This window comes from Molossus molossus, unplaced genomic scaffold (genome assembly GCF_014108415.1).
Source record: "Molossus molossus isolate mMolMol1 unplaced genomic scaffold, mMolMol1.p scaffold_m16_p_17, whole genome shotgun sequence".
Taxonomy (NCBI): Eukaryota; Metazoa; Chordata; class Mammalia; order Chiroptera; family Molossidae; genus Molossus; species Molossus molossus.
The window spans coordinates 20,709,947-20,737,409 of record NW_023425352.1 but is presented as its reverse complement, the minus strand read 5'-3'; the positions used below and the strand labels follow the sequence as shown (position 1 = coordinate 20,737,409).

Here is a 27,463-nt window from a genome sequence, read left to right as displayed (position 1 = left end):
TACATCTGCAACAACCTTATTTCCAAATAAGGTCACATTCGGATGTCCTGGGGATTAGAACTTCAACATATAGATTTGCAGGAACACACTAGACTTCAATCTGTAACACCAATGCACATTAAAACAATACTATTAAGAGAAAATACTTGCCCACAGTCTACTGCTAAAAGTCTCTTCCTGAACTCACAGTGGTGCCTACACAACATTTTGAAAAATGTGAATAATAACAATAGTTATATCTGGATTCAAATCAGTTTTCTTATCTGTGACAGGTGGACAATCACAGAACCTGCTTGATAGGATTAAATGAGATGATGTGTGTAAAGTGCTTGGCACAGAGCCTGGCACAGACTAAGTGCTCCATAAACATTAGCTATTATTACCATTAGTGTCATCATCATCACTCGTTATGACACCAGGCCGTGTCCCCAATGCCAGGGAAAGTGCTTAGGAAGCTACAGCCTTGAGGTCAGACAGGCAGTAGGGAGACCATGAGGGGAAGGTGGCCTGGCTCTGAGTGTCTAGGGTCCCCAGGGGAGCTGCCCAGCTGGTGCGCGTGGGCCGGGCTTGGGGAGGAGGCCTCTGGCTCTTCCAGCAGCCCATCAGGTGCGTGGGGGCGGGGTGTGGTTCACATGAATGTACAGGGCCTGGGATGACTGCCCAACACTCCCAGCGAGATGCATGGAGAGCACAGAGCAGAGATGTGCAGGGCAGCGCATCCCAAGGTAGCTGCCTCAAGCCTGGAAGGTGTCCCAACCAGTGGCTACACATCTCCCCCTGAAACTACCAGTGGTCTCATGCCATGCCTTCCCCCTATGCTGACCCTCAGCTTTCAGAAAAACAACAGTCAATGGGAGTCAAGAGAGGAAGGTTCCAGTTCCAGCCCGCAAAGACTTGGCCTCTCTGGGCAGCAGTGGCCTCATCTGTGAAACCCTTGCCCTGTCTCCATGGGTGTTGTAAAGATCCAAGAAGAAGTCACGTGAGGGCTGCCAAATGCCAGATGCAATTATTCCCGTTTAACTTCTCCAAGCCTCAGTCTACTCATCTGTAAAATGGGATCAAGCTTATTTTGTCCTTCCTGGGAGCTGATGAGAAGTTGAAAGGGAAAATGTGTCTATAAAGCATTTTAACACATGCCAGACCTGGAGGAAACATCAGAAGCTGATGCCTCTGTCAGCACTGTTTCACCCCTGTTTTAGTACTCTGGTTAGTGATGGAATGCTTAAACTGTGGGGTCAGAATTCCAGCTTATTTCTCTCCAGCTACATGACCTTGGCTAAGTCCCTTAACCTCTCTGGGACCCAGTTTCTCTATCTGTAAGTTGGGGGTGAATAAAAACAGCCACCCCATGGTGGTGTGTGGATTACATGCGGTAACACAGGTGAGCATGCCTACCACAAGTGCTTGATAAATGGGGTCACCTTTTTCAAGGTGAAGAGACTCCAGTGGGATCCTCCTGCCTCTGGGGCTCTCCTGCAGCCCTTTCTGCTTTTCGAGAGCTGCTCAGGGCTGTCAGCCGGGTCTCCAGCCCTCACGGTCAATGGCTGCAAGGACCCCAGGGTCCCGCCTCTGTGACTTCACAGCCCTCACTGTTTAAGCTTCTTGCTCTTTGTCCCCTCGGCCCGGAGGGAAGGGCACAACGTCAGAGCAGCCGAGCGCCTGGAAAGCTGGTGGCCAACGGGGCTGGGTCAGCGATCCCAGGTTCCGTCAGCTCTGCGCCTGGCTTCAGGGAGAACAGGCAGAGCTCCCCTTGGACTCATAGAGCCTGAAATGGGGCTTCCTAGTGTGGAACTAGAGCTATACCCCAGTGTGCCAGCCCCCAGCTGCTTGCTGACCCCTCTTTTCTCTCATCCCCAGGAAGGTACAAGCTGGAGGAGCTGGAAACTGAGACAGGAGAGTGAGTGCAGGGCAGTGTGAGGGGCAAGTCGTCTGAAACTGGAGGAAGAGCTTGGACTTTCTCCTCTGGCAACAGGAGCCCTGGGGGACACTGATCAGGAGTAACCCTATGCAAGTGGAATTCTAAGAAGATAAATCCGCCCAGGACATAAGATGGAACAGTGGAGAAAGAGACATCTGTGTGTAGGACAGATCGCCAGAAAGATGCTGGCCCCAGCCCAGGGTGTCGGCAGTGACACTCCCCCACAGAGAAAGAGGCCAGCTTAAGATGAGTCGCGCGCGTGTGCGTGTGCGTGTGTGCGTGTGTGCGTGTGTGTTTTCTGGCACCATCCTGGCTGAAGAAATCCTTTTCCCTCCTAGAGGGTCTCTAGTTCTCCCTCAGCCTCACCAAAGACCCCTACGATTCCTAAACCCCCAACCTCATAGCTGCCTGACAATGTCCTATGGACCTCCAAGGACCCTCGACAAAGAGCACAAGGCCTGAAGAAGGTGGACAGGGAATAAAGGACACTGGACCTTAATCTTTACTTTCCAGCTAAATCACACCCCTGGCCCCAGTGTTTCTTGATTCCTCTATCCTAATTTTTCCTGCAAATGGCCCAGAACTGTGGTCCCCAAAGTGCCCTAGCCACCATGGGATCAAATTCAGGCCAAAGTTTGGCACAGAGATAGCACATTCTTGGCCGAGATGAGGCCAAAACAGACCGTCGGCGGTGCGGGCCCAGGCTGCTGCTCAGGGCAGCGCGACTGCAGGGCTAGTCCCCAGCACGCCTCCGACACTGCATTCCCTTGGACAGAAGCCGAGTGGGTCACTTCTGATGGACAATGCGACACCCTTGCCTTCCTCCTTCTCCTTTTCCAAGCACCTCCTTCCTTTCTCCTCTTTTTCTCCATTCCAGATGGGTCAGGGTGCTTCCAGGCCCTATTCTCATCCTTCTCCCACCCTCTCAAAGTCTTACGCAAGAGGGAAGAAACAACAAACAAAAAAATAGACTAAATAAGGCTGGGGTCATGGGCAGAGTCCATCTCTTCCCTGTGGCCTGGCCGTGTCAATATGGACACTCACTTCCCAAGAGCTCGCCTCTCCTCTGCGTAGGAGTGACCCTGCCGTAGTTCGCACCACCAGCAGTGGCTGGGTCGTCAGAAAACTCAGGAATGGGTGCAGAAAGCTTCCTCAAAGACACTGGCAGCGGCCTGTGAGGCCCCATGCTGACAGGTGGACCCGCGAAAGCCCAGCAGGCCCGGGGAATTTCAGCCGGGAGCGCTGCTGCACCAGACGACTTGGGTCGGTCACCTGCCCACCCCCTACTTCCCCCCATTGGAGACTTCATAGACTGAGACCGAAACACATATGAAACCTCTCTGAAGGCTCTGGTGAGGAGAGCGCCGAGACATACCATGCCTAATGCACTTCAATCTACTCCCAGCTGATGGTTTCAGCCCTGGCTTCACGCCCTTTGTGGCTCTCTGCCTCCCATGGGACACAAGTCGTATTCATGACCTCTGTCCTGACTGAGCTCTCCAGTCGTATGTACTGCCAGGGCCGCATCTAGCAACACACTGCACAGCTGCCTGCAGTCCGCCCTGACATAGCATGCTGTCCAGGCTCTGGGCCTCTGCACGCTCTAGTCTGCTTAACTGGAATGCCCCCCCGTGACCTCTTGCTGTCACCTCTGAGCCTGTGTTGATTTATCCCTCATTTACTCCCTCCTCCCGATTGCTTCTGCCATTTAGCCACGCCTCTAGAACTGCACTTACCACTATATTGCAATTGTTTATACACCCACCTCCTTTCAAAAGCCTGTGAACCTCTTGAAAGCAACATCTGTGCTTTGACATGCCCATTGGCCATCAGTGTCTGACACGTAGCCGGGCACACAACAAGACTTTATTGCCCAAGCTCCCTTTCTGGGAGCTACAGTCATGTGACTGAATTCTGACCCATGGAACATGAGCAGGGGTGTGCTTCCTCCAGAAAACCTGTAAGATCTCCCTGCAGAGATTTGGATACAAAGCTCCATGGGGGATAGAGTCACCAGACTGGAGAGTCTGAGAGCCTGAATGACTACGTGGAGCAGAGCCCTACAGTAATTGTTTTGCTTTGGGTCTATGACATGAGCAGGAAAAGAAACTTCTCTTGTATTAAGTCACTGAGAGTTTCTTACCCAGCAGGTGGCCCCACCTGACTAATACAAAGGAGCTCAGTCAAAGTCTGTTGAATCAAATTGAAAGAGGGAAGACAATATAAAATGCAGAGTCGCCTGGGTCTAATCAAGTCAGGCAACACATTCCTACAGGATTGAACTATTCCCAAAGCAAAGCCATCGCCTCTCCTCCCCATGCCCTGTCCACCAAATCACACACAGTGTTCCAAGTGCCCAGCGCTCCCCAGGCAAGGCCGAAAGAGGTGGGGATTGCAGACTTGCCAGATGACCTGTAAAAGCCACCATAAACAAATGAGCCCCAACTTAAGATCCTCTTTCCACAAGTTTGTAGAAGGCACACAAAGTTGAATTGCAAGAAGGGGCCTGCTCCTCCCCACACAGGCATCCATACCCTGACACATGACCGTTCAAGCTCACGGGAACCCTTCCAATGATAAGAACCCACCATCTCGCTGAGGTAACCTACACGGACCCTCTTGGCAAGTTCTGGGAAGTGCTGGAACCGTGTTCCTCACACACAGCCCAGGTTTGCCAGGCCAAATTCCCAGCTGGTCACAAAGGGCTACTATGGCCAAATGGGAGAAAGATCACACTTGCACAGAAGGAAGAAGAAGAAAACAAGGGGAAAGGACTTCATATGTATCTTTCCAGTATCTACGCCCTCACTTCTCAAGGTGTGGCCCTGAAAGCTTGGTGGGAAAGCAAAATATCAAGCCCTGCTAAGTGGTGCACATTAAAATTGGAAAACCCTCCTGTTCTTTGACACCAGAATTCCATCCAATCTTTTTTTTTTTTTTAGTCCTCACCCGAGGACATTTTTTGATATTTTTTTCAGATAGAATGGGAGGGAGGGAGGGAGGGAGGGAGGAGGGAGAGAGAGAGAGAGAGAGAGAGAGAGAGAGAGAGAGAGAAACATCAACGTGAAAGGGACACATCGAGTGGCTGCCACCCACACAACCCAACCAGGGCCGGGGACAAACTACAACCGAGGTACGTGCCCTTAGCGGGAACCGAACCCGGGTCTCTCCGGACCGCAGGCCGACACTCTAACCGCTGAGCCAAACTGGCCAGGGCCCATGCAATCTTTAACAAGAGTTCCCAATAGCAAGGCTGGCCTACAAGCAGAGACAGGCACACAGGAGGATGGGGAGCTCTACAGAACTTGTCTGTGGGGGGGGACCTCTCTCACCCCATTCCCTTATACAGTGGTCCCTCCTCATCCACCGATTTGCTCTTCAATGATTGTCGCCCTCAGTCAAACTTACTCTGAAATTATTGAATGGAAAAATCCAAAAATAAACAATTCATAAGTTTTAAATTTGCACCTTTCTGAGTAACGTGATGAAATCTCTCGCCACCCTCCTCCGTGCCCCACCCCCAGGTGTGACTTGTCCCCTTGTCCAGCATCTCTACGCTGCATATGCTCCTCGCCTGCTAGTCACTTAGTAGCTGTCTCAGTTATCAGATCAGTTATTAGAGAGATACCACCTTCACATAACCTTTATTACAGTCTATTGTTGTAACTGTTCTATTTTATTAGTAGTAATTGTTGCTAACCTCTTCCTGTACCTAATGTATAAATTAAACTTTGTCATGGGTATGTATGTATAAAGAAAAAACATAGCATATACAGGATTCGGTGCTATCCATAGTTGCAGGCATCCACTGTGGATCTTGGAATGTACCCCACAGACACGATGGGCCTCCTGTACTCACTCCCAGCAGGCCACGAATGCACTTATTCACTCACTCGTTTCTTGAGCACATGCTACGTGTCAGGTACTGATTTCGGTGCTGGGAACGCAAGCTATGAGCAGGCAAGGTCCTGCTCTCCTGAAGCTCACACTCCAGTAATGAGACAGTAAACAAGTAGACAAATAGTTAGATGAGACGATGACAGGCGGTGAGAAGTGTAGAAGATGACAGAATGTGGTAATGAACCTGAGTGACAGGGCTGGGGACTCTGGGGGCGCTCTGCGAGGAAGTGGTCAGGAAGGCCTCTCTGGGAGGGTCCGTGGGAGCTGAGGCCTGAGTGCCCAGGAATCAGCTGCTTGAAGACCTGGGGAGAGGGAGTTCCAGGCAGAGGAACAGCAATGGCAAAGGCTTCAAGTCAGCACTGTGCTTGGTGTTCCAGGAACAGGCAGGTGGCTGTTAAGCCAGAAGCCAATGAAAAAGGGAGTCTGGCAAGAGACAAGCCTGGAAGGATGGGCAGGGGCCCACCACAGGGCCCAGGGCAGGGTAAGGAGTTGGGAGTTCATTCCAAACAGAAAGGACATCTTTCAGAAAGGTTATAAACAGGGGTGTGATGTGATCTGATTTATGTTTTTAAAAGATCACTCTAGCCCCGCCGGTGTGGCTCAGTGGCCGAGCATCAACCCATGCACCAAGAGGTCACCAGTTCAATTCCTGGTCACGGCATATGCCCAGGTTGTAGGCCCGATCCCCAGTGGGGGGCATGCAGGAGGCGGCCAATCTATGTTCTCTCTCATCGATGTTTCTATCTCTCTCTCTCTCTCTTTTCCACTCTCTCTAAAAATCAATAAAGAAAAAATATTTTAAAAAAAATGATCACTCTAGTTGTTGGGAAGACAAGAGTGCAAGTGGGTGGATCCCTGAAGAAGCCATTCAGTTGCCCAGGTGAGAGATGATGAGGCTGGACCAGGGTGGGGACAGGACAGATCTAGGCTACATTTTGAGGGGGTCTGAGAGAACGCACTGATTTGCTGTTGGGTTGGATATGGGACATGAATGACCAGGTCTGGGGCAGTCCCAACTGGGTTTAAATCCCTTTGTTCCTCAGGCACTCGTGACAACTGAGCCAGGCAGCCCACGGGCTCCGATCTGGCCTGATGGCATCCAGGGCCGATTTGGGCACCTGCTGCCTCAATGGCTCCCTTCCCGGTCACCGAGGCCAGCCACTCAGCCCACAGGAGTCTTCTTCTATAACATCATCTTTCTGAAGGCCCTTAGGCCAAGGACTTCCTAGTGTCTCTTCACATTTGCAGAAGGGGAGGACAAGGTAGGGCCCGGAAGGAAAAGAGGAAAAATCCCCAAAGCAAAACGAAAACTCAGGCAGAGTTGCTGGGGGCAGGGGATCTTGTGAAGCAGCCCACTAGCAAGCAAGCTACCCAGGGTGGGCCTTGGGCTCCCCAGTCCCAGGCTGTTTAAGCAGGCTTTCGGGGGGTGGAGGGCAGGGGTTGACTCTGCCAGGGAACCAGGAGATGCAGTAGGAACCCGCTCCCCCCCCCGCAGTGTGGTGTCCTCCAGCCACCCTGGTGCCCAGCGGCTGGTTGCTTGTCCAGGTGGCAGCCCCACTGACCCAGGTGACGGCTTCCTCTCAGCCACCTCATGAACATGGCAGCTGCCCACCTAGGACGAGGTGTGGAAGGAGGAGCAAGTGAAGGAGAGAGGGGCTGGCTGCTTAAGGATTGCGGGGCGCCTGTGTGGGCCCGCCTCCCTCAGGCTGCATCCTCCACTGAGCAGGGATCCCCCGCCTTGCATGTGGCCCCTGCAGTCCTGCCTCCACACCTTCACCCACCTCCTCAGTCGACCTAAACCCTTCTCCTAGACCCACCTCCTGGCCCACCTTCTCGGTAAAACCGAGGCAGAAGGAAGGGAATCTAACGTTTATGTGACATGTCCTCTAACTGCACCATGAAATTTCTTTTTTTTAACATATCTGACATGCCCGGCCGGTGGGGCTCAGTTGCTTGGACATTGTCCCGTGCATTGAAAGGCCACTGGTTTAATTTCCAGTCAGGACACATGCCCAGGTTGCCAGCTTGATCCCCAGTAGGGGGCATGCAGGAGGCAGCCGATCGATATCTCCCTCTCATATTAATGCTTCTCTCTCTCCCTCTCTCTCTCTCTCTCTCTAAAAAAAAAAAAAAAAATCAATAAAATAACCACAATTTTAAAAAGTATCTGATGTGAATGTGGCAAAATATGAACACGTGTTAACTCTGGGGAGTAGGTCCACTGACGCCTGCTATAATCTTTTCTGTAGGATTCAACTTTTTCATAATTAAAATGAAACAGAACAGCTGAGTGGCTGCAGAGTAGAAAGGCAGCTGGAAGGAGCCGGACCGGAGTGTGGGGAGGTCCTGGAGAGAGTGCCATGGATGTGAGCGTGGAGTCAGGAGGGTGGCCGCAGGCTGAGGAGAGGGATCTGCAGGAGTGGGCGATGGTGCAGTGACTGAGCAGGAAGGGGAGGAGAAGCAAGAAGGAAGGGGCCAGAGAGGGGCAAGCACCTGTGTGACTTATCAGTGGAAATGCCTTGAAGAGTCGGCCTGCAGGTCAGCTCATATTCCATCTATCTCCACTCCCTCGGCCCCACCCTGAACCAAGTGACTCGCCCATGGCAGGTGTTCAACCAACAGGGTCAGGGGCTCACCCACCACCCACCCTCTGGTTGATGACAGAGGCTTGGACCAGAGAGAACTGCCCATCACTGGGAGAAGATGCCCAAGGGAAAGCAGAGCCCTGCCCCACATCTGTTTCTGATACCCTACCTGGTGGGACACTCTGGGGGCCCACCTGACCCTGCAAAGGGCACTCCCTTTCCTGGGCAAGTGCCCACTGCTCAGCTATTTCTCCTGGGGACAGGTGGGGGCAGGCATGGCTGTAGAAGAACAGTAAGTATGGGGTAGGGAGGGATTAGGTGATGGAACAGACAGATGAGACCCAGGAGACCCCCAGTCCAGCCAAAGAAGGGAAAGATGGGAAAGAGCAGCCGGAGGTTCCTGCCCTCCACGTGCCCAGCTACCCTGGGCCCTTGTTTCTGGGGCAGCCTGGGTGAGGACTAGGAGCCCTGCCAGCCCCCTACACTGGGCACAGCAAGGCACAGGGAAGGGAGACTGCAGTCACATCTCTCTGGGAGGGGGGACAGCCAATGGCTGGCCACCACGGGTATCCCCTGGAGGCAGGGCAGACCTCCCATCAGGATGCCCAAACTGTCACCTAATTCTAAAAGGAATGCCTGCTGGTGCGCCACTCCCACACTCCCCTGAGAAGGGGAAGCAGCTCCCTCCACGAGGGTGCAGACTTGCCAAGCCCCTCACTCCTTGAAGTCAGTAACCGCCACACAGACCAGGGTCAGACTCCCACCGGCCCTTCTCCCAGACTCCGGCTTGGGATGTGGCAGCATCCAGTGGGGAGAGACACAGACAAGAGGGACACTGACTGGCAAAGACACATATGCCAGCGCCAGGGAGGCTGAAAGGCCACAAGGACAGACAGCCACTCCCACAGACAGGGCTGGACTCAGAGACCCTTGGGGAGACACGGAGACAAGAAGAGAAACAGGAAAGAGACAGACAGAGAGGACACCACAGACAGAATTCAAGACTCATGGGCCAAGAAAAGGATGAACATCCTCACCGAACTGATGCTTTCTCTCTGCCCAGCCCAGCCCTCCCAGCCAGGGCAGGGGGTCAGGGCGGCATCCATCCCCAGCGGCCCGTCCAGCCCCGCCTGTTCTGAAGCCTTCCTGGTGAGGGAGGGAAAGCACCCCTCTCTTCTCTGGGGTGCCAGGACCTCCCAGGCACCCTCTGCAGTGTTCTGACCCATGTGGAGGCCACATCCAAGCTATGACTGGCAATGGACAAGAGGGGTTTAGGGAGTGGACTCCAGACTGCCTGGTCAGAATCCTGCCCCCCGACTTGCAGGGAGATGGTTCTGCGGCTCCACCCTTCCCCACCTTGAACTTCACGGCCAAAACGCCGAGGTGTTCTGAACTAGCCCAGTGTCCCAGTTGCACCACAGTACATAAAACAAAGGACAGTCTCACATTTTTTTAGTCCTACACGTGGAGGTTTCCTGGTGCATCGCTCCCATCTTGGTCCCACCCCAACACAATGAAGGATGAAGAGGAAATGCACGCGCAGAGGGGTCCCTCCAGCCTCCCACGGGGGCTTCCTCCTCACGAGGCTCCAATCGGATAAACAAGCCCGTCTCCTTGGGGAGCCAGACAGGCTGGCCTTCAGCAGAGATGCCCCCTCGGGAGACCAGCGGGCACTGTCTCAGCAGGAAGAATGGCCGCTTGTTGTGCGCCAGACCATCCTCTCTGCAGGCATCTCAGCTCCGGCCCATACACCAGCCTCATGCTTCCTGTTTGGTTTGGATTTTTTTTTTTTTTTAAGGTATATCTGAATGTGGTCCATTTAGCCCCAGGGACCCCCCCCGCCCCAGCCCCATTCCTAGCCTCCTCCCCAGCCCCCCCGCCAGCACTGAGCTCAGACTTCCAGCATAGCTGAACTGGCCACTTTGTTCTGCTGGGCACCAGATAAACGCTCCCTAATTAGCAGACGGAGCCAAACCCTGGCCTGGGTTTCAGGCTGTCTCCTGGTCAGCCCTGGGGCATTTATTTACTGCAGTTCAGGGGTGCCTAAGACCCTTTCATGGCTGAGACAATGTCCCCCTGGTCCAGGCTGAACAGACACAGTTGCTAGGAACCACCCAGAGCCCCTGCCCTCCAGAGGCAGCAACGGGAATGCCCACCATCCTAGTACTGCTTCCAGCCGTTCCAGCCTCACCCCTGGAGACCTCACAGGCTTCTGCAGCTGGAGCCCCTCACACATAAGACGGCTGAGACTGCCCAGGGTTACAGCTGGGGAGGGTGAGGTGCACCCACAACCTGTCTGATAAAGGCTGAGCTTTCCATCACTGTGGGCCACTGCCCCACTCAGAAATGGGAGTTTGGCACCAGAAATCCCACAAGTTCTTCTGAGAGCCTGCTGCTGTCCCCCAGTCATGGGGGCTCGGAGAAATATAAAAGCTCTTTCCCTTGGCTCCAGCTAAACTGAGGATATGAAGGAAAGTGTCAATTCTTCAACAACTACAATGTCCCGAGATGTAGGAATCGCAGCCCCTACAGTCACCTGGGCGCTGAGGTCCAGGGGGTGGCGGGCAGCCGGTGGAGGGAGCCTTTGCGGCGGGCACCTCTGGGTCACCCAGCTTGAGGCAGTCGCCTGCTGACGGGAAGCTCACTCCCTCACACAAGCCGCAGCCCAGGCTCCCACAGCCGCCCGGCTGCCCCTGCCTGCTCCAGAAGACTCCAAGCTAAATCAGCTGCTGCCATCGAGGGTGGGGCTCCCAGGGGGCCAAGCGGCCCGGCTCCAGGTCCAGGAGCTGCCTCAACAAGCAGGGGGGGTGCCCCCGGTGCGGGCCTGATGGCAGGGGTCTGCGCCCTGGGCAGCTCACCCATCCCGCGGCTTCTCCCTGACTCTTCCTCTCAGGGTCCCCAGTACCAACCCCAGTCCAGGCATGTAGCTGGCACTCCTCCAAAGCGTCTTGAAATTCCCTCCTGTGGGAAGGGAATGACTTAGTCGCAGCTGAAGCCTTCACAGAACATACCATGTACACATGTACACACACAACCCCACTCACCTGGCCACCAAAGGTCTTCCTTTCCTCCATTCTCCAGTTTGGAGGGGGACACTGTCCCCCACCCACTTTCCAGCCAACTTTCCTGTTGGGTATCCAAAGAGGGTAGATGGGAGCCCGGTGAGGACAGAGCTACCCTGGGACCAGAGGAGGGGGGAGGTGACAGAAGCAGCAGCTGCACTTCAGATCCTCCCGAAGTAACACTCAACACACCCTGACATGACACCCTGTGCTGGGAAAACAAGGTGTGCAGCTCTGGGCGGTCATGCAGGTGGTGTGGCCTGACTCAGACACTGCCTCTGGCAGAGCTGAGGTTCATTATCCAACGAGAGAGGCAGGCGCTGGTGGGCAGGACATGTGGTCGAAGCTGCAGGAAGCAGCCGATCCTATGAAAGAGCTACCGTCCGACCTTTCCAGGGGCTAGGAAGAATCTGCTCTCTGCACAGATATCTTGTCTTGAGAGGGTGAATGATCCCCGCCTCAACGGGACCTCCCTCGATGATGCAACAGGGGCTCCCTGCCTTCCTCAGCCAAGAACAGAAAGGGGACTTCAGCACGGGAGGCTAGCACTCCAGCCTGGAATGAACTAGAAGCTAGACTGCCTGAGTTTCAGTCCTGCTGTTCACTTGCTGGCCCTGTAATTTGGACAAGTCATTTCTCCTCTTAGGGCTTCATTTCCTTATCTGTCAAATAAAGAAAATGGATGACATCAGAGGGTAGCCAGTGAGTATCACCTCAAGGTGCCACTGCCAATTGGTAGGTAGTGTCTTCCTGAAGATAATTAGTTTTTCGGGTTTTTTTAAAGATTGAGACCATGTCTGGACTCATTACCAACAAACAATGTCAGCCATGGGCACAGGATGGGAACATGCCCTGCTCAACCACTGATGTCTGTGGTGGGCATGAGGCTGGAGGGTGGCAGCCAGCATGAGTGCCAGGTAATTATCCTCCTGCTTGATGACCTCTAAGGGTCTTCTGGTCGTAAAACTCACCATCCTACCCAGTTCCCCAGCGCACATGGTTAACACCGGCTGGCAAGCGTGTACCTCCAGTGTTGTGATACTTGCATACGGATGATTTCTCTCCCTAAAGTGATGTTTTTGTCAGCCCTGCAGGACAGTCGCCAGGGAGCAGGCATCCCCCTAAATCCCCTTGCCACACTCGAGACTTCACGCAGGGGTCAGAGCCAGTGAGCAGTGCCAAGGTTTAACACCCAGAAGACATTCCGGCTGCTCTTAAACTTTCCCCAGTGTCCACAAAGGGGCTTCTCCACTGTGTGAAAACCCCACCCTGGCCCCAGGGAGAGGCTGAGTGACCAGCAAAGGGTAGAGATGGCCCCTGACTTCCTGGTGCACAAGCAGGGGTCTCATCTGACAGGGCCTAATATCACTAAGGAACTCCGTAGAGTCATTGCCTGAACCACCTACCGCCACTGGTTGAAAGCACACAGGTACCTAAAAAGGTACTCACAGACCAAGAACTATCTGCACAGGAAAAGATTAATTTCTGGGCTAAGAGGCAGACAAGCTTCTCTCCTCTCTCTGTATCCTTGGGCTCTGCCCTGTGGAAAGTTCTCCTGATGGCAGGCTCCACTGACGGTGGTTCTCTGGGCTTACTTCTCTTTACGCACAGATGAGTGGAGGCCCTCCCCAATGCACGCCGCCAACGGCCACCCCCCTCCTCCCGCCACCTCTCTCTATCTGTTTTAGACCTTCGAGGCCCCTCGTGTACAGGGTGCTCCCACACCAGTGAGGTTGGGAAAAATGCACAAAAAGGGGTCATCATGCAAGCTGCGCAAACTCCATCTTCTTGGATGGGGGGCGGGGCAGACCACTTTGCGAGCACTCTAGCCACACCAACCAGCCCCAGGATTCCAATTCAGTGGTAGACTGCTCTCCATCCTGAGCGGCCTGGAGGTAGTATTTCACCAGGCCCGCCCCTCCTGACACTCCCTGGGAACAGACACCCCACAGCCCTCCACCAACCCCACTCCATCTCAGCTCAGAACCTACCAGAGGGGAAATCAGGAGAGACAAGAGGAAGCTGGAGTTCAGCCTCAGGCCACAGGGGCCAGAAAAAAAGATGAAAGGGCGTGGCTGAGGCCAGAGCCTGCTCCCCAGGGCTGGGGGGGGGGGGCAGGGGGGAGGGCGGGGGGACAGGGGACGGGACCTGCCACAGAATTTCCAGGAGCTACTGGAATGCCCAGCGGGCTCCCCGGGAACTCCCCTGGGTTCCATCAGGAATCTGGAAGATGCCTCTTTCCAAGAGCAAGGAAACACTGTGGACCAATAGTTACTTTCCAAAAAGCCGTGTTTTCCTAATAGTGTTGCCGGGAGAAAGGCGGGTTGATAATTAAACTTCGGAGGTGAAAGTGTTTATCTGGAAAACCCTTAACACCAGCCCCCGCCTCCCCCTCCTGGAGGCAGACTGAGCACGTGGAGAAAGTGAGGTCCTATAAACGGGGTGCAGGAAGAAATCTCTGCCTCCAGATGGAGTGGGGATGTCCAGCTATTCTCTCTCGGAACTAAGCTTCTAAAGGCCTCACTGGTGAGGTTTCAGCTTCCCTGTCTAGAGTCTCCATGCCAGTCATGATTCTCCGGGCTTTCTTTATATGAGTTGACTCATTTTATTCTTAACCTACTTTGAAGAGCTTTTCTGGCTGTAGAACGTACCAGGAGGCAGGTTTTTTATTATCATAATACAAATGAGAAAACCCAAGTGTAGAAGGTTAAGAACTCACCACAGGTTATACACAGTTAGTAAGTGCTGGAGCTGGTCTTAGAACCCAACCATCCGGGCCCTGGAGTACCTGACCTTAAGCACTGCACCCTGTGGCCACGCAACGCAGTGTTCTCTGGCATGATGCAAGAACCACTGCCCGGCTGCCGCTTGCCCAATACGCAGTTCGTGTCTTGAGCAATATTTGAATACGAAATTTCAGTTTGACAAGATCATATGGGCAAGCCCCTGGGGTTTGCTGTAATGGGTTCGGACCAGTTACATTCATAGTAATAATCTAGAAGGATGGTTCATGAAATATGAGGCAATGTGATTTTAATAGTTATTTTCATTTTCTTTCTCTTGTTGGATATGTTCTTAATGTTTATTTTTTAACTTGTGTGTTTTCTGTCCCATTATCAATAATGACTGTGAGAGACATATTTTATTTTAGACTTCCCACTTTCTCTACCTCCCCTATGGGTATCTTATTAATTATTAATGTTGCAAATTATATATATAATTCTGCTTTAAAAAAAAAATTACAAATAAAGCTAAGGTTCCTCTCTGACTGAGCCTCTTCTCCCACTGATGTCCCCAAACCACTTCCAGAGATGACTCTATTACCAATTTGGAGGGCATCCTTCCAGATCTTTTAAAAATATTCATATACTTAGCCCTGGCCGGTTTTGTTCAGTGGTTAGAGCGTCGGACTGCGGACCAGAGTCATGGGTTTGATTCCAGTCAAGGGCACGTACCTCGGTTGCAGTTCGATCCCCAGCCCTGGTCAGGGTCGTGTGGGAGACAACCAATCGATGTGTCTCTCTCATATTGATGTCTCTCTCTCTCCCCCTCCCTCCCCCTCCCACTCTATCTGAAAATCGGTGGAAAAATATCTTCAGGTGAGGATTAAATAAATAAATAAAAATATTCATATATTATACATGGGCTTACAAAAGAAATCTCTTCTTGTTGTTTTTGCATAATTGCTATCATACTATAAATATTGTTTTAAAACTTACATTAGACATTCATTAACATTTCTTGGTGCTCCATCTACAAAACTGAGAATAATCTCATTTGTTTTGACTATTGTACAAAGTGGTATGAGAATACCCCAGTTACTTAGCAATCTTCTATGGCTGATCACTGAAGTTGGTTCCCAGTTTTTGCCATGGCAAACAACACGGCTTTCTATGCCTTCCCGGGACTGGTGGCTGACCTCAGTCAAGGCAAAAAGTCTCCTCTGTTCATGGTGAGCAATCACAGTGACCCACAGCTCACTGCACTGCTGAAGCTAGAACTGTCACACAGGGCACCAGAACTCTCTAGAATGCTTGCTACAAAACTGATCTTAAAACTTGGCAAGTTACCTCCCCAGGCTTTGATCCCCTTGCCATCAGTCTAGGGTCAATGGTCTCAAACAACACAGAGTTTGCCTTGATGTTTAAAAGACAGAGACTGCAGAAGAAACACCCCAACTCATTTTCTACTCTCAGGTTGATCCCTGACACATACCAGGATCATTCTAGTTTGACTCAGCTGAGGTTTGCTCTGAACATCAAACCAAATTAAAGCTCATATAAATCTGATGTATAGAAAAATTAATACTGATGTTTACCTGCAAAGTGACGGACTTGGGATAGAACTCTTCTAATTCTAAAAACGCAGCAGTCCTATAACTCTCCATAAATGACATCACAACATGCCCATACAAACATACACATTCATTTCAAGGCCAGTTATTAGTGATTTGGGATTACAACTTGTTAGCCTGGCTGTTTGAGAGCTGGAAAGTGAGCGTGACCCTGGGTGGGGCAAGTCGTTGGAGAATCTGAAGAGATGAATAAGGAAGAGAGAGAAAAGCTCTTCAGAATAGGTTAAGTTCTTTAGAGCAAATAAGCAAACCTAAACAACGTTCTTGACTCCCATCTTCGGCCTCTGATCAAATATTGACCCTGTGCACTCACTGGCCGGAGTTCAGACTAAAGGGCCAGCAGCACCACGAAGCCAATGTTTGCAGAGTAATTACTGCTGCAGTAATTGCCTTGTAGGTCAGATTGTGAAACAACCTTCCACGGAGCCTTCCGGTCCTTCCTCAGTGGGGCCAGGCCTTGGGGGAGATACTTAACAGTGAAGGAGCTCTGCAAGGAAATCCAGAGAGGCTGGAAATGTGGTCCAGCTGCCAGTGGGAAGGCAGCTTAAGAGCATCTGTGGCCCTTCACCCTCCCCCTTCTCCCCTTAACTGCTCCTCCAAGTGATCGAAGCCCTTTATAACCAAACAGGCTTCAACACCGGGCCTCGTTCTGGCCAGCTCCCTCTGGGACAGGTCTCTTTCCTGGTCAGATAGGGCTGAGTGGTGGATTGTTTTTAGAAGAAACCAATTTCCACTTGAAGACCAAGAGCCTCTCCTTTCCCTGTCCCCAAATGACATCTAACATGTCCTTAGAAGCCCTCTCTAGTAACTGACCTGGTTTCAAAAGAGGTGTTTGGAATACTGTTGAATTTGCATTGCTCTACTGATGGGGCAAATCATGATGGAGCTTCCTCTCCCTCTTCCTGCTGGGGCCCTAGAAAAGTTTAGATGGCAGTTGGGAAGGGACTAGGAGGTGGCAGAGTACTCTGGGGTGAACATAAGGCCAGGTCAAGCCTCTGTGTGTCCCAGATGGTCTAAAGCAGCAAAGTCCTATACAACTTTCTGGGATGACAGAAATGTTCTGTATCTGCTCAATACCTAGCCACTAGTCATTGTGGCTACTGAGCACTTGCAATGTAGCAAGTGTGATCAAGAAACTAAATTTAATTTCATTTAAATTGATTACACTTAATTTTAAAATTTTAATCTTTAAGATTTTTAATTAATTTAAATGGAAACTCAAATAGCCACGTGTGGCTAGTGGCTACTGCATCGGAGACACAGGTCTAAAGCCTCCATACCCAGTGCCTCCCAGTGGGCAGGAAGAGGGACTGGGTTCAAGGAGCAGACCCTTGTGTGAGGAGGAGGTGGAATCACTGGGTCCGAAGGCTCGAGGCAGAAGGTATGGGGAGAGAAGAAGGTTTGGGACCAAGCAGAGAGTTTTATCTGATTAGAACGTGGTCATATCCTGGTGCCCATGGAAGGATTTCAGGGGGGTGTGAATGACCAAAAGCTATTAAAATTGTATACGTACATTCATGCGTTTGTCTGGGCAGAAAGTCTTGCTTTCATTAGCAGCATAAAGCATCCCCAATCCCCAAAATAAAATAAGATAAAATAACTTATTGATCTGTCAAAGAAAACTTAGTTCTTCAGGGAAACCTACCCTGATCCCAGAGGATAAGATTTCCCTATAATATGTCTATGGTTTCCTTGCAGTGTTTGGAATAGTATAAAAGAATATATATTTTATTTATTTATTTATTTATTTATTTATTTATTTATTTATTTACTAAAATCTGTCTTCTCATACTAAGCTGTAAGTCCCATAAAAGCTTGTGCTCATCAGTAAATCTCCAAAGCCTGGCACACTGCCTGGACAGACGGAAGGAAGCAGGCAAGCAGGCATCCATGAATGAACAAACTAAGAAATAAACTAGGAACATACTTTACCCTGACAACTAGAATTCCCACAAAACAACCAAATGCCCCCCGAACTGGGCGGAGGTGTGTGGCTGTAGCACTCCAGGCTGCTGTCACCAATCAAAACCATATGGGCATCTTCTTTGTTCCCCGCTCCCAAGAAGAATGCTCTTTCCTTCCTCTTCATCCCGCAGCATGTGGCTTATATCTCAATCCAGTATTTACTTCACCTACAGTGGACTCAACTGCCGAAAGTCTATTTTCCCCACAAGATAGGGGCTCCTAAAGGAAGGGACTTTGTCCTTCTCAAACGAGTGTTCCCCAGCCAGTACATGTCTGCCCTGAAGAAGTGCAAACCTGTTGGAGGCCTTAGCACAGACCAGCCCACCCTTACTCCGAGCCGACCCGGGTCACTCATCCTCACACTTCCCTCCTCACCACTCAGCCACAGCAAGGCTGCCAGAGTTAGCGCGAAAACACAGGCCACGCAATAAAATGTGAATGTCAGATAAACAATGAACATGTTTCTAGTATAAGTATGTCCCATGCGATGTTTGGGATATACTTGTACTTTTTTTTTTATCCTCACCCGAGGACATTTTTCCAACTTTTGTACAGATAGAGTGGGAGGGAGAGAGAGGGAAAGAGAGAGAGAGAGAAACATCGACGTGAAAGGGACACATTGAGTGGCTGCCACCCGCACGACCAACCAGGGCCGGGGACAAACTGCAACTGAAGTATGTGCCCTTAGCGGGAACCGAACCCGGGTCTCTCCGGACCGCAGGCCGACGCTCTAACCGCTGAGCCAAACCAGCCAGGGCTACTTGTACTTTTTTAAAAAAATAATTAATTAATTTTTTGGTGCGTGCCCCTAGCAGGAACGGAACCTGGGACTCTCTGGTCCGCAGGCTAATGCTCCAACCACTGAGCCAAACCAGCCGGGGCTATACTTGTACTTTTTAAAAGTATTCATTGTTTATCTACAATTCAAAAGTAATCGAACACCTTGTATTTATCAGGTGACCCTAATCACCAGGGAAAAAAGTGTGAGTGGTGGAGGTAGAAGGGGAATATCAGGATAAATAATCTTTCCTGAATAGCCCAAAGGATTTAGGTATGTGTGGGAGGGGCAGATCCGGTTATCTGCGATTATTTCCCCCAGCACCATACGGTTCTCCAATGCTCCACCAGAGTTCGAAGTACCCTGCAGAGGACTCAGGGCCACGGGTCGCATCACAGACACACCGGCTCTCTTCAAAGCACGTCCTCCTGCTGTCACCTGCCCGCTGCCTGCCGCCCCTCGGTGCTGGCTGCCCTGGTGTGTGCCTGAGATTTTTCATTTCCTAGGATTCGGGAGAGCACTGCCTGGCAGAAGCTTCGAAGAGAATAACCCAGAGTGATTCTCGGCTTCAAATCTTAGTTTTCACATAGGCTGGGACGTGGGAGTTGTGTTGATGTGGATTCTGCAGTGGAGAAAGATGGAAAAACCAAGATCTATGACAGCATCCTACAGATGCTTCCTGGCTAGGAGTGTGAAGGGCAGGGCAGGGCTGTCCATGTCCACAGAGGGAAAGGACACTGGAGGTACCTGTGCTGTTCCACGGGGAACTGGATCTGCACATACCCCACAGCCTTCGGCCCAGCGCCCAAGGAGCTCAGGGCCACCTGGTACCACTTTGCACATGACTCCTGGGTTACATTAGAGAGCTGGGAGCCCAGGGCCTCCTCGTGGTTCCCTGACCTCCACCAGGGGCAAAAGACACTGTTTGAAGAGGGAGAAATAAAAGGGGAGAAATAAGTGTGGGGAGACCCACGCTGGGGACAGGGAAACCAACTTGTGGCAGGGAGGGGACCTAGGGGTCCCTCAAAGAGGTATCCAAGTCCACTGCTACTATCTGAATACTGTGTATAAACCCCCAAATGGTGCTCAAGTGGTGCAAGATGTGACTGTGACTAACGATCCGAACTGGTTCAGCTCAGCGGTTCTTCACTGAGGGCCCACAAGGAGGGTCTGTGAACGAACATCTGACACTGTAAGTAAAACTGTACATACATGCTCTTTTTCTGGGGAGATCCGCCAGATTCACAACGGGATCTGTGGTCCCCAGAAGGCTCAGACCATGAGTTGGTAAAGCCAGCTTAACGGCTTCCCCTAGGCTGGCTTAGTCAGCCCAGGATTGCAGGGTTCCAAGGTGGGGCTCCACCAAAAATGGGAGGAGCAAAATGATCCTGAGGACAGCCACCTGTAGGCCACACCCTGACTCCCAACACACTCCTGTGCTGCCCCAGTGGCGAGCTCCAGAGGGAGCCTGTGGCTTACCAGACTCTGAACTCCCTGGCACAGGCCAGGGCACAGAAGCTCCTCAGCACAGAGAAAAGCCAAGTGAGGGAAGAAAGCAACAGATCCATTCAGCTGCAGCCCAGCCTCCTTGTCTTCTGCTAACACCACTAGACAACCTCTTGGGTAACTCACTATAGACAACCACGTGTCAGGAAACATGTGGATTTACCCATTTAATCCTCCCAACAGTCCTACTGGGTGGGTATTTGAATCTTCATTCTACAGATGAGAAAACAGAGCCTAGAGAAGTTATGGAACCTGCCTGGAGTTACACAGTGACAGAACCAGTAACCAGTCCCAGGTAGTGTGTCCCCAGTACCTACGCTCTAAGCCACTCAGAAAACTGAGTTTCAAGGGCCACCAGTCACCTGAGATGGAATTAGCAATGCCATGTGCTCTTCCTCTAAGGAGCTGCCATATTACAATCAGGGAACCTGATAAATAAGGCTTTCCAAAATGCACGCCACTAAGTCATCATGCCATGAGTTTTGTAAAATGGGTTCACAAAGATGCTACGCTTGGCTCAAAGGTCCAATTCTAAAGAATCATCCCAACCCCTTTCCCAAGTGCATCTACAGGGTGGCAATGATGCAGTGCACAGGCCTGGCCATGCTCGTGGCGAGGGCCAGCACATCACACAAGCCACTCCATGCCATGTGTCCCCTTCCAACACACCGGAAATAAGCCCTCTGGGCAAGGGAGAAGTGGGGGTAGCAGCATTCCTTTCTTGTGAGATTCTGTAACTAGGAAGGGGGATGGGGGAACGGAACAGAAAGAGGAGAAGAAAAGTTCTGATTTGAAAGTTTCTGCTGACTCTCAGACCCCTCTGGCTCATCAATGAGTCCTTTCAGGGTTTCCTCTCCCCAACTAAGTTATCATTTCCTGTCCGTGACACTACACCATTGATGGGGTATCGGCAAATCCCTCCAGTTTATGCCGGAAGGACCCAAGGAGATTGGACAGGAATTGAGGAGGGAAGAGGAAGAGGCCAGGAGAGTAAAGACTGGCTTTCAATCCACATTCAGTGGCATATTCAATCCCATATTGTTGGATTAAGAGAGGATTTGTAATACAGGAAGCTGGCTCTCCTCATAGGTTATGTAATAAAGACAATGGGATAAAATCAGGTACTTCGGGGCAAATGTGCAGACCTGGCCTTTCCAAGATGACTCACCACCATTCTTGCAAAGGAAGGAATGGACGATGGTTGTGAGAGCCAGGAGTGGGTGTCTCTTCTTTGTGGTTTTATTGGCCTAAACTAGGCTCGCAGCCCTGAGGAAGAATCTAGAATCTCTCAGCTTTCCCTTCCTGGTATAGGAAGGGTGGCTGCCAACTCACAATGATTCTGCCTGGTCTGGTGCCAGCCCCATATATAGGGGTGGGCCCCTAGTGGCCATGTCTGTGCTACATGACCCTCTGTGCCCCAGCCATACTAATTACTCCAGAGAGGGTACCTGACCAAGTTGGGCCAATCAGAGTCTTCCCTGGGATTTTTCAGTTTGGAAGTGAGAGACAGTCAGTCTCTCTCTGCTGTTGGGAACCACAAGATTTAAAATTCAGGAACTGTTGACAGCCAAGTTTCTCAGTATATGAAGTAACAAGCTAAAAAAGTAACAGTGCCCAGAGAGAAGCAAAGATAAGACAAAGGGGAGTAGCCCTAGATTCAGGGGTTCCTGGAGCCACCGTCTTCCAACCAAGCCTCCTTTTTCTCTAGGCTAGTATGAGTGTAAAACTATCACTTATAATCCCAAGAAGCCTAACCAGATTAGTTGGCATCATGAGAGGTTACAATGGAGCCGTGGGATCCATATCACCATCCCCATGTGAACACACTGTGTATATTAGAGAGACACACATACTGTCCACATGTACAAACAGGGCAGCAAGAGCCTTATTCGATTAGACAGACACAGTGGTATGCCCAATTTGTGTAGTTCAAGACATTACTTATTTTCTGTTCCGGTCTTTTCTGTATGTTTGCTTTTCTTTGCCTGCAATGATGTGGTGGCTTGTGTCTCATCCTGGATGTTTATAGACATGTCTGCTCATGCACACAACACTCACAGCCATTTTCCTGCCTCTCCAGCCTGTTTTCCTACCAGCCAGGCAAAGGAGGGTGACAAAGCATGACTGTTAAGACCATTTGAGGAAGCCAACAAAACCTCAAGTGTTTGTCTGCAATGTCCTAAACTGCAGAGTCCAGCTCACGCATCAAGGTTCCTCACCTGTCCCTCTGCTCTGACCTGAGAGCTCTGTGGGGATTCTCCAGATGAGTGAGAACCTGAGAGGGGCCAGCCCACCAGAGACTAGGGCCACAGATGGAACCGGGCACCATTTAAGCTCAGACCAACTCACCTGCAGGTCAAAGAACTTGCTGTACCTCCGGTAGATGGTCTGGGATGTGGAGTCAGACCAGGTCACATTGATGATGTATACCTGTGGGGAAAAAGTAAGAGCAGGTGAGTGGGTGACTAAGGCTGAGCTTCAAGCGATACCAGGCACCATTTAACATGGTTGTGGGTGCTCTGTCCCAGGACCACTGTTTTTCTCATCTCTGTCCCCAGTGCCCAGCGCGGAGTCAGGTACACATGAATACTACACATACATGTCTAAATATACACACAGACACACGCACACCTCTAGAAGGATATTCAATAAAATGCTAAGGGTGATTATCTTAGGAGGGTAAGATTACAGGTGGTTTTAATTTCCTTCTTTTCATTTATATGAACTTTATACAATGAACATAAACTGGGGTCGTTAAAACACTTTAAGTAGCTGATTTCCACCGTTTCTCTGACTTCGGGGTGAATGAGATTCTTCAAAGGGCCTTTCACAACTACAGGTGCCAGAGCCCACCCTCTGAAATTCTTCATAAGTAAACCTGGGTTTGGGGGGGCTCAGGCATTTACATTTTATTTGATTACTTTGAAACTTTTATTTTTATATAGTAGTTTTAGATTCACAGCGAAACTGAATAGAACGTACAGAGTTCCCATATGCCTCCCCCGGCACAGCCGCTCCCATTCTCAACACCCCCTCCACAGTGGTACAGCTGTTATAACTGGGCACCTGCAGCTTTAACAAACCATCCGGGGTATTCTGCCGCAGTTGATTCCCAGGACTCACTGGAAAAGCAGGTGCTCAGAAAATATCCTGCTCCGCTGAACAATCAAGCCGACCCTCTGGATGACAAGCGGACTTGCAGGAGAGATGTGGGCACACGGAAGATGAGTAAACTTTTCGGAAACGAAGGCGTTTCAGGACTCCATTTCCGAGGTCACCTCAGTCCCAAGCTGTCAGGCTCCCTTGCCCAGGCGGGCAGGGCTGCTGGCTGGGGAAGGAGAGAAGTCTGTTGCCTACACAATTTTGCCTCTGCTCTTACTGTTTTTGTCCCTTTTACCTAAACCCACACCAAAGGTACACCCTCCTAGAAGAGGCCTCGTTAGACGAGGGGTTCCCTAACACAACCTCAGGGCTGCTGTACTGAACGAGGATCACCTGGGAGCTGAATAAAAATTCATGTTCCCAGGCATCTGTCCAGCACTTCTGATTCAGTGGTCTGGGGGAATTCCACCAATGAGGAGAACAAAGTGGGTAGAGAAGCCGGGGGTCTCAGCCACTATGAGAAGAAAGGAACATTAGCAAAGAGAAATAGCATTTCGACACCTTGGCATCAGGGTAACTGACTTTGCCGCGAAGCAGGGCTGTCTCAGTCTGCTTGGGCTGCTATAACTAAATACCATCTTCTAGATGGCCTAAACTACAAACGTTTATTCTCATACTTATGGAGGCTGGAAGTCCAAGATCAATGATGGTCCCTAGTGAGAACCCACTTTCTGGCTTACAGATGCCCTCACATGGTGGAGAGAGGAGGCTCTGGTCTATTACTCTCCTTATTTTATCTTATTTGTTGTTGATTCGTGCCCCTAGCGAGAACTGAATCTGGGTCTCTCTGGTCCGCAGGCCGAGGCTCCAACAGCTGAACCAAACCAGCCAGGGCTCTTCCTCCTCTTATAAGGGCACTAATCCCAGCATTGGGGCTCCACCCATGATCTCATCTAAACCTCACCACCTCCCACAGGCCCCAACTCTATACCATCACGATGGGGATTAGGGCTTCAACGTGTGAATTCGGGGAGGGACACAAACGTTCAGCCCATAGCAAGGGGTCTGCACACAGGGGTGTGAGGCTTTATGTTTGGCAGTGCAGTTAACAGCCAAGGATGTGAGATCTAAATCCAGTCCCTTCTCCCCTCTGACCTCCAAGTCACAGAGTTAGCCTCGTGCTGGGTGGAGTGTTTGTTCTGAAACGCACCCAAGGAGAGTGTTGCAAAGCAGAGCAAACAGAGCTGAGTGATGCCAGCCTGAAATGGGGTATTTATGGCACGTTTTATGTAATCCCGATAAGAAAGAACGTAAAATAAAAGGCCATCCCTATCCTCGCGAGACCAAAATAAACTACTGACTATTATAATAAATAGACAGGGATGTGCTTTATGTCCTGTAAACATAAACCTCATACAGTAAATTGCAGAAACCATTTAGGTACTGGTCGCTACATGCCAGCACAGTGTAAAACATTCACATGCATTGACTCATTTAATCTTCAGCTCAATGAGATAGCTACCATTGTTATACCCATTGTGTAGAGGAGAAAGCTACGGTTCAGAGAAGCTAAGTAACTTGCCCAAAGTCACAAGGTAGCAAAATACAGGACAAAGGGTTTGAACCCAGGTCTGAGTCCAATCCCCATGTTTTTAACCACACTAAACTATCTCCCTATATGTAGATTTAGAAATGTGGATATTTAAATCAAAGTACTTGAGCCCGACTGGTGTGGCTCACTGATTGAGTGTTGACCCATGCACCAAGAGGTCGCCAGTTTGATTCCTGGTCAGGGCATACGCCCAGGTTGTGGGCCAAATCCCCAGTGGGGGGCATGCAGGAGGTGGCCAATTGATGTTCTCTCTCATCAATACTTCTGTCTCCCTCTCCCTTCCTCTCTCTCTCAAATCAATAAAGAAAAATAAATAAATAAATCAAAGTACTTGATTAGAGCTGAATGACATCTTTTTTTTTATCCGCACCGAGGACATTTTTCCATTTTTTGTTCAGATAGAGTGGGAGGGACAGAGAGAGACAGAGAGAGGCAGAGAGAGACATCAACGTGAAAGGGACACATCGAGTGGCCGCCTCCCTCATGACCCAACCAAGGCTGGGGACAAACTGCATCCGAGGTACGTGCCCTTAGTGGGAACCGAACCCGGGTCTCTCTGTACTACGGGCAGACGCTCTAACCGCTGAGCCAAACCGGCCAGGGCTGAATGACATCTTTTTAAATAAAGCTCTAGATGGTCTGAAGAGTCTATACACCCCTTTCTTAGGATATGAGCCTGGAGGAACATGGGGGAGTCATGTTAATTCTGAGAGCTTGAGACCAGACAGAAGTCAACGGTTAGGAATGCTACAAAACCACACCAACACAGAGGAAACCCTCACACTCAACCAGCTAACTATGGCAGGATGCTCTGGAATTTCCACAGGGGTCATAACCCACCCCATTCTCTCCCTACCTCCGCTGACTCTCAGCTCCTGCAGCAGCATCTCCCCTCCCACCTGCATGTGCCCTTCCCGCGGGCCCTGGGCAGGGAGCAGATGCTGTGCACAGCCAGGTGCTGCCTTGCCGACCTCTGCCCAGGTGAATGCGCCTTTAGGAGGTCCCAGGGGCCGGTGCCCTCCTAAGAGAGAGCTGCACTCACGCGCAGGCCCTTAGACAGCAGCCTGTCTCTCTGGCCAACCACGCAGGGCCCAGGGGAAGGGCTTCACCGAGACTTAACGGGACCCGCGCTCCACCCCTCTAGTGGTCAGGGGCTTCCCTTCGGCTCCCAGGGAGAAGGAATCACAGGCTCACAGCCTCGGGCAGCCGGGAGGCCTCTCCTTCTGCAGAGGAGAAACCAGGACCCGGGAAGCAGATCTGCCGAGGAAAAGGCAGATTCTGGAGTCAGCCACACCTGGGATTCTCTCAGGACCCTCGTGGCTGCCTGTTCTGATAAGCTACACTGGCTGTCATAGAAGGGGTGCTCACCCTGTTAGTAGCAGTGGGGAGAGGACCCCAGACCTCCCAGTCCCCAGTCTATGACTCGGCGCATGACCAGAGCAAGCCTCCCTGGGCAAAGTCCTATTCTTTTTACTCTTCAAACAGTTGAAAAGTCATTGGAAGTCGTCTAGGTCTAACCCTTGACTTCAACCCAAACAAAAGACAAGCCCTGTGGAGACATAGCCAGAGGACAGGGATGAAGGGAGGCCCGTCCATGTGACCCTTGTCAGCCACAGCCACCAGGACAGGACAGGCTGGTGCTTGCCCTCGAACACATTTCTTTCCTTGTTGGGCAAAGACTCGTTCCTGCTAAAGGGGGGCTGGAGTGGGTGGAGGAGGGTAAAGGGGGAATACATGGTGACAGAAGGAGACTTGACTTTGGATGGTGAACACACAGTACATGATGTGTTACAGAACTGTACACTTGAAATCTATATAATTTTATTAACCAATGTCACTCCAATAAATTCAATAAAAATTTTTAAACAAAGACTTGCTCCTGCTAACATCTTGTACTTCCTCAGAGCAAGGGTAACTCCCGTGTGGGGATGGAAAAATGAGCTCATATTCAGGTTCTCCCAAACCTCTGGGATTTACCAGAGGCCCCGGAGCCTAGCTCCTGGACAGCCGAAATCCTGAACTCAGAAAATGGTCAGAGACCTTCCTGGAGATGAGCCCAGAGATCTGAGGCCAGTCTCTAGACCCCTTTCTCTCATGTGAGCAGGAGGCATGTCAGCTTTCCTCCAAACCTTGACCATCTAGATTATCCCTCCAGATGAGCCGTGGATGCACAGAATCCCAGCCCATCACACACTGCCCCCGCCCCCATCAGTTTCTCCAGCCTCCTGAGCTGGTGCTGCCGGCGCTGGAAGGCGCTGGAAGGCGCTGGAAGGCGCTGGAAACCCTAACGCTACAACCGCAGAGAAAGGGCAGGTGGAGGGGAGGGGCCCAGGGCAGAGGTCAGCCGAGAAAGCCAGCCCTGTTTACTGGGGCCCAGATAAACTTCTCTGGTCACAGGAACAGCCGAGATAACATTACCCAGCAGCTGTGTCTCCAGAAAGGTTTGCAATTAAACATCCTGCCTCCACACACTTCGGGGTTATGTTTCCCGGATGGAGTTTCCCTTCCTTCTGGATTTAAAAAACCCATGGATTCTATCTCCCCCGGCTCCGGCCATTGAGGCAGATGGCAGGCGTCTAGCAAGCCTCACTCTAGACCAGCAACTCTACCCAGCTTCCCTGGAGAGGAAGCCCCAGAGTCTCCTGTCCTCCAGCCTCCATGGAGGCAGATTTCCACCACGA

The 27,463-nt window shown here is 51.1% G+C and overlaps 1 protein-coding gene across 5 annotated transcripts in view; it reads right to left on the bottom strand.

Annotated features, from left to right (window-relative positions):
- SH3PXD2A (SH3 and PX domains 2A) overlaps positions 1 to 27,463 on the bottom strand; it is a 249,334-nt gene that overhangs the window by 149,967 nt on the left and 71,904 nt on the right. For 4 of the 5 annotated variants that reach the window (XM_036264874.1, XM_036264873.1, XM_036264875.1 and 1 more), the window contains one exon: positions 22,418 to 22,498. In XM_036264874.1, the coding sequence (XP_036120767.1) occupies positions 22,418 to 22,498 (81 nt within the window). Of the gene's footprint in view, positions 1 to 22,417; positions 22,499 to 23,191; positions 23,389 to 27,463 lie in introns of those variants that run through there. The other variant, XM_036264877.1, reaches the window with a different exon arrangement.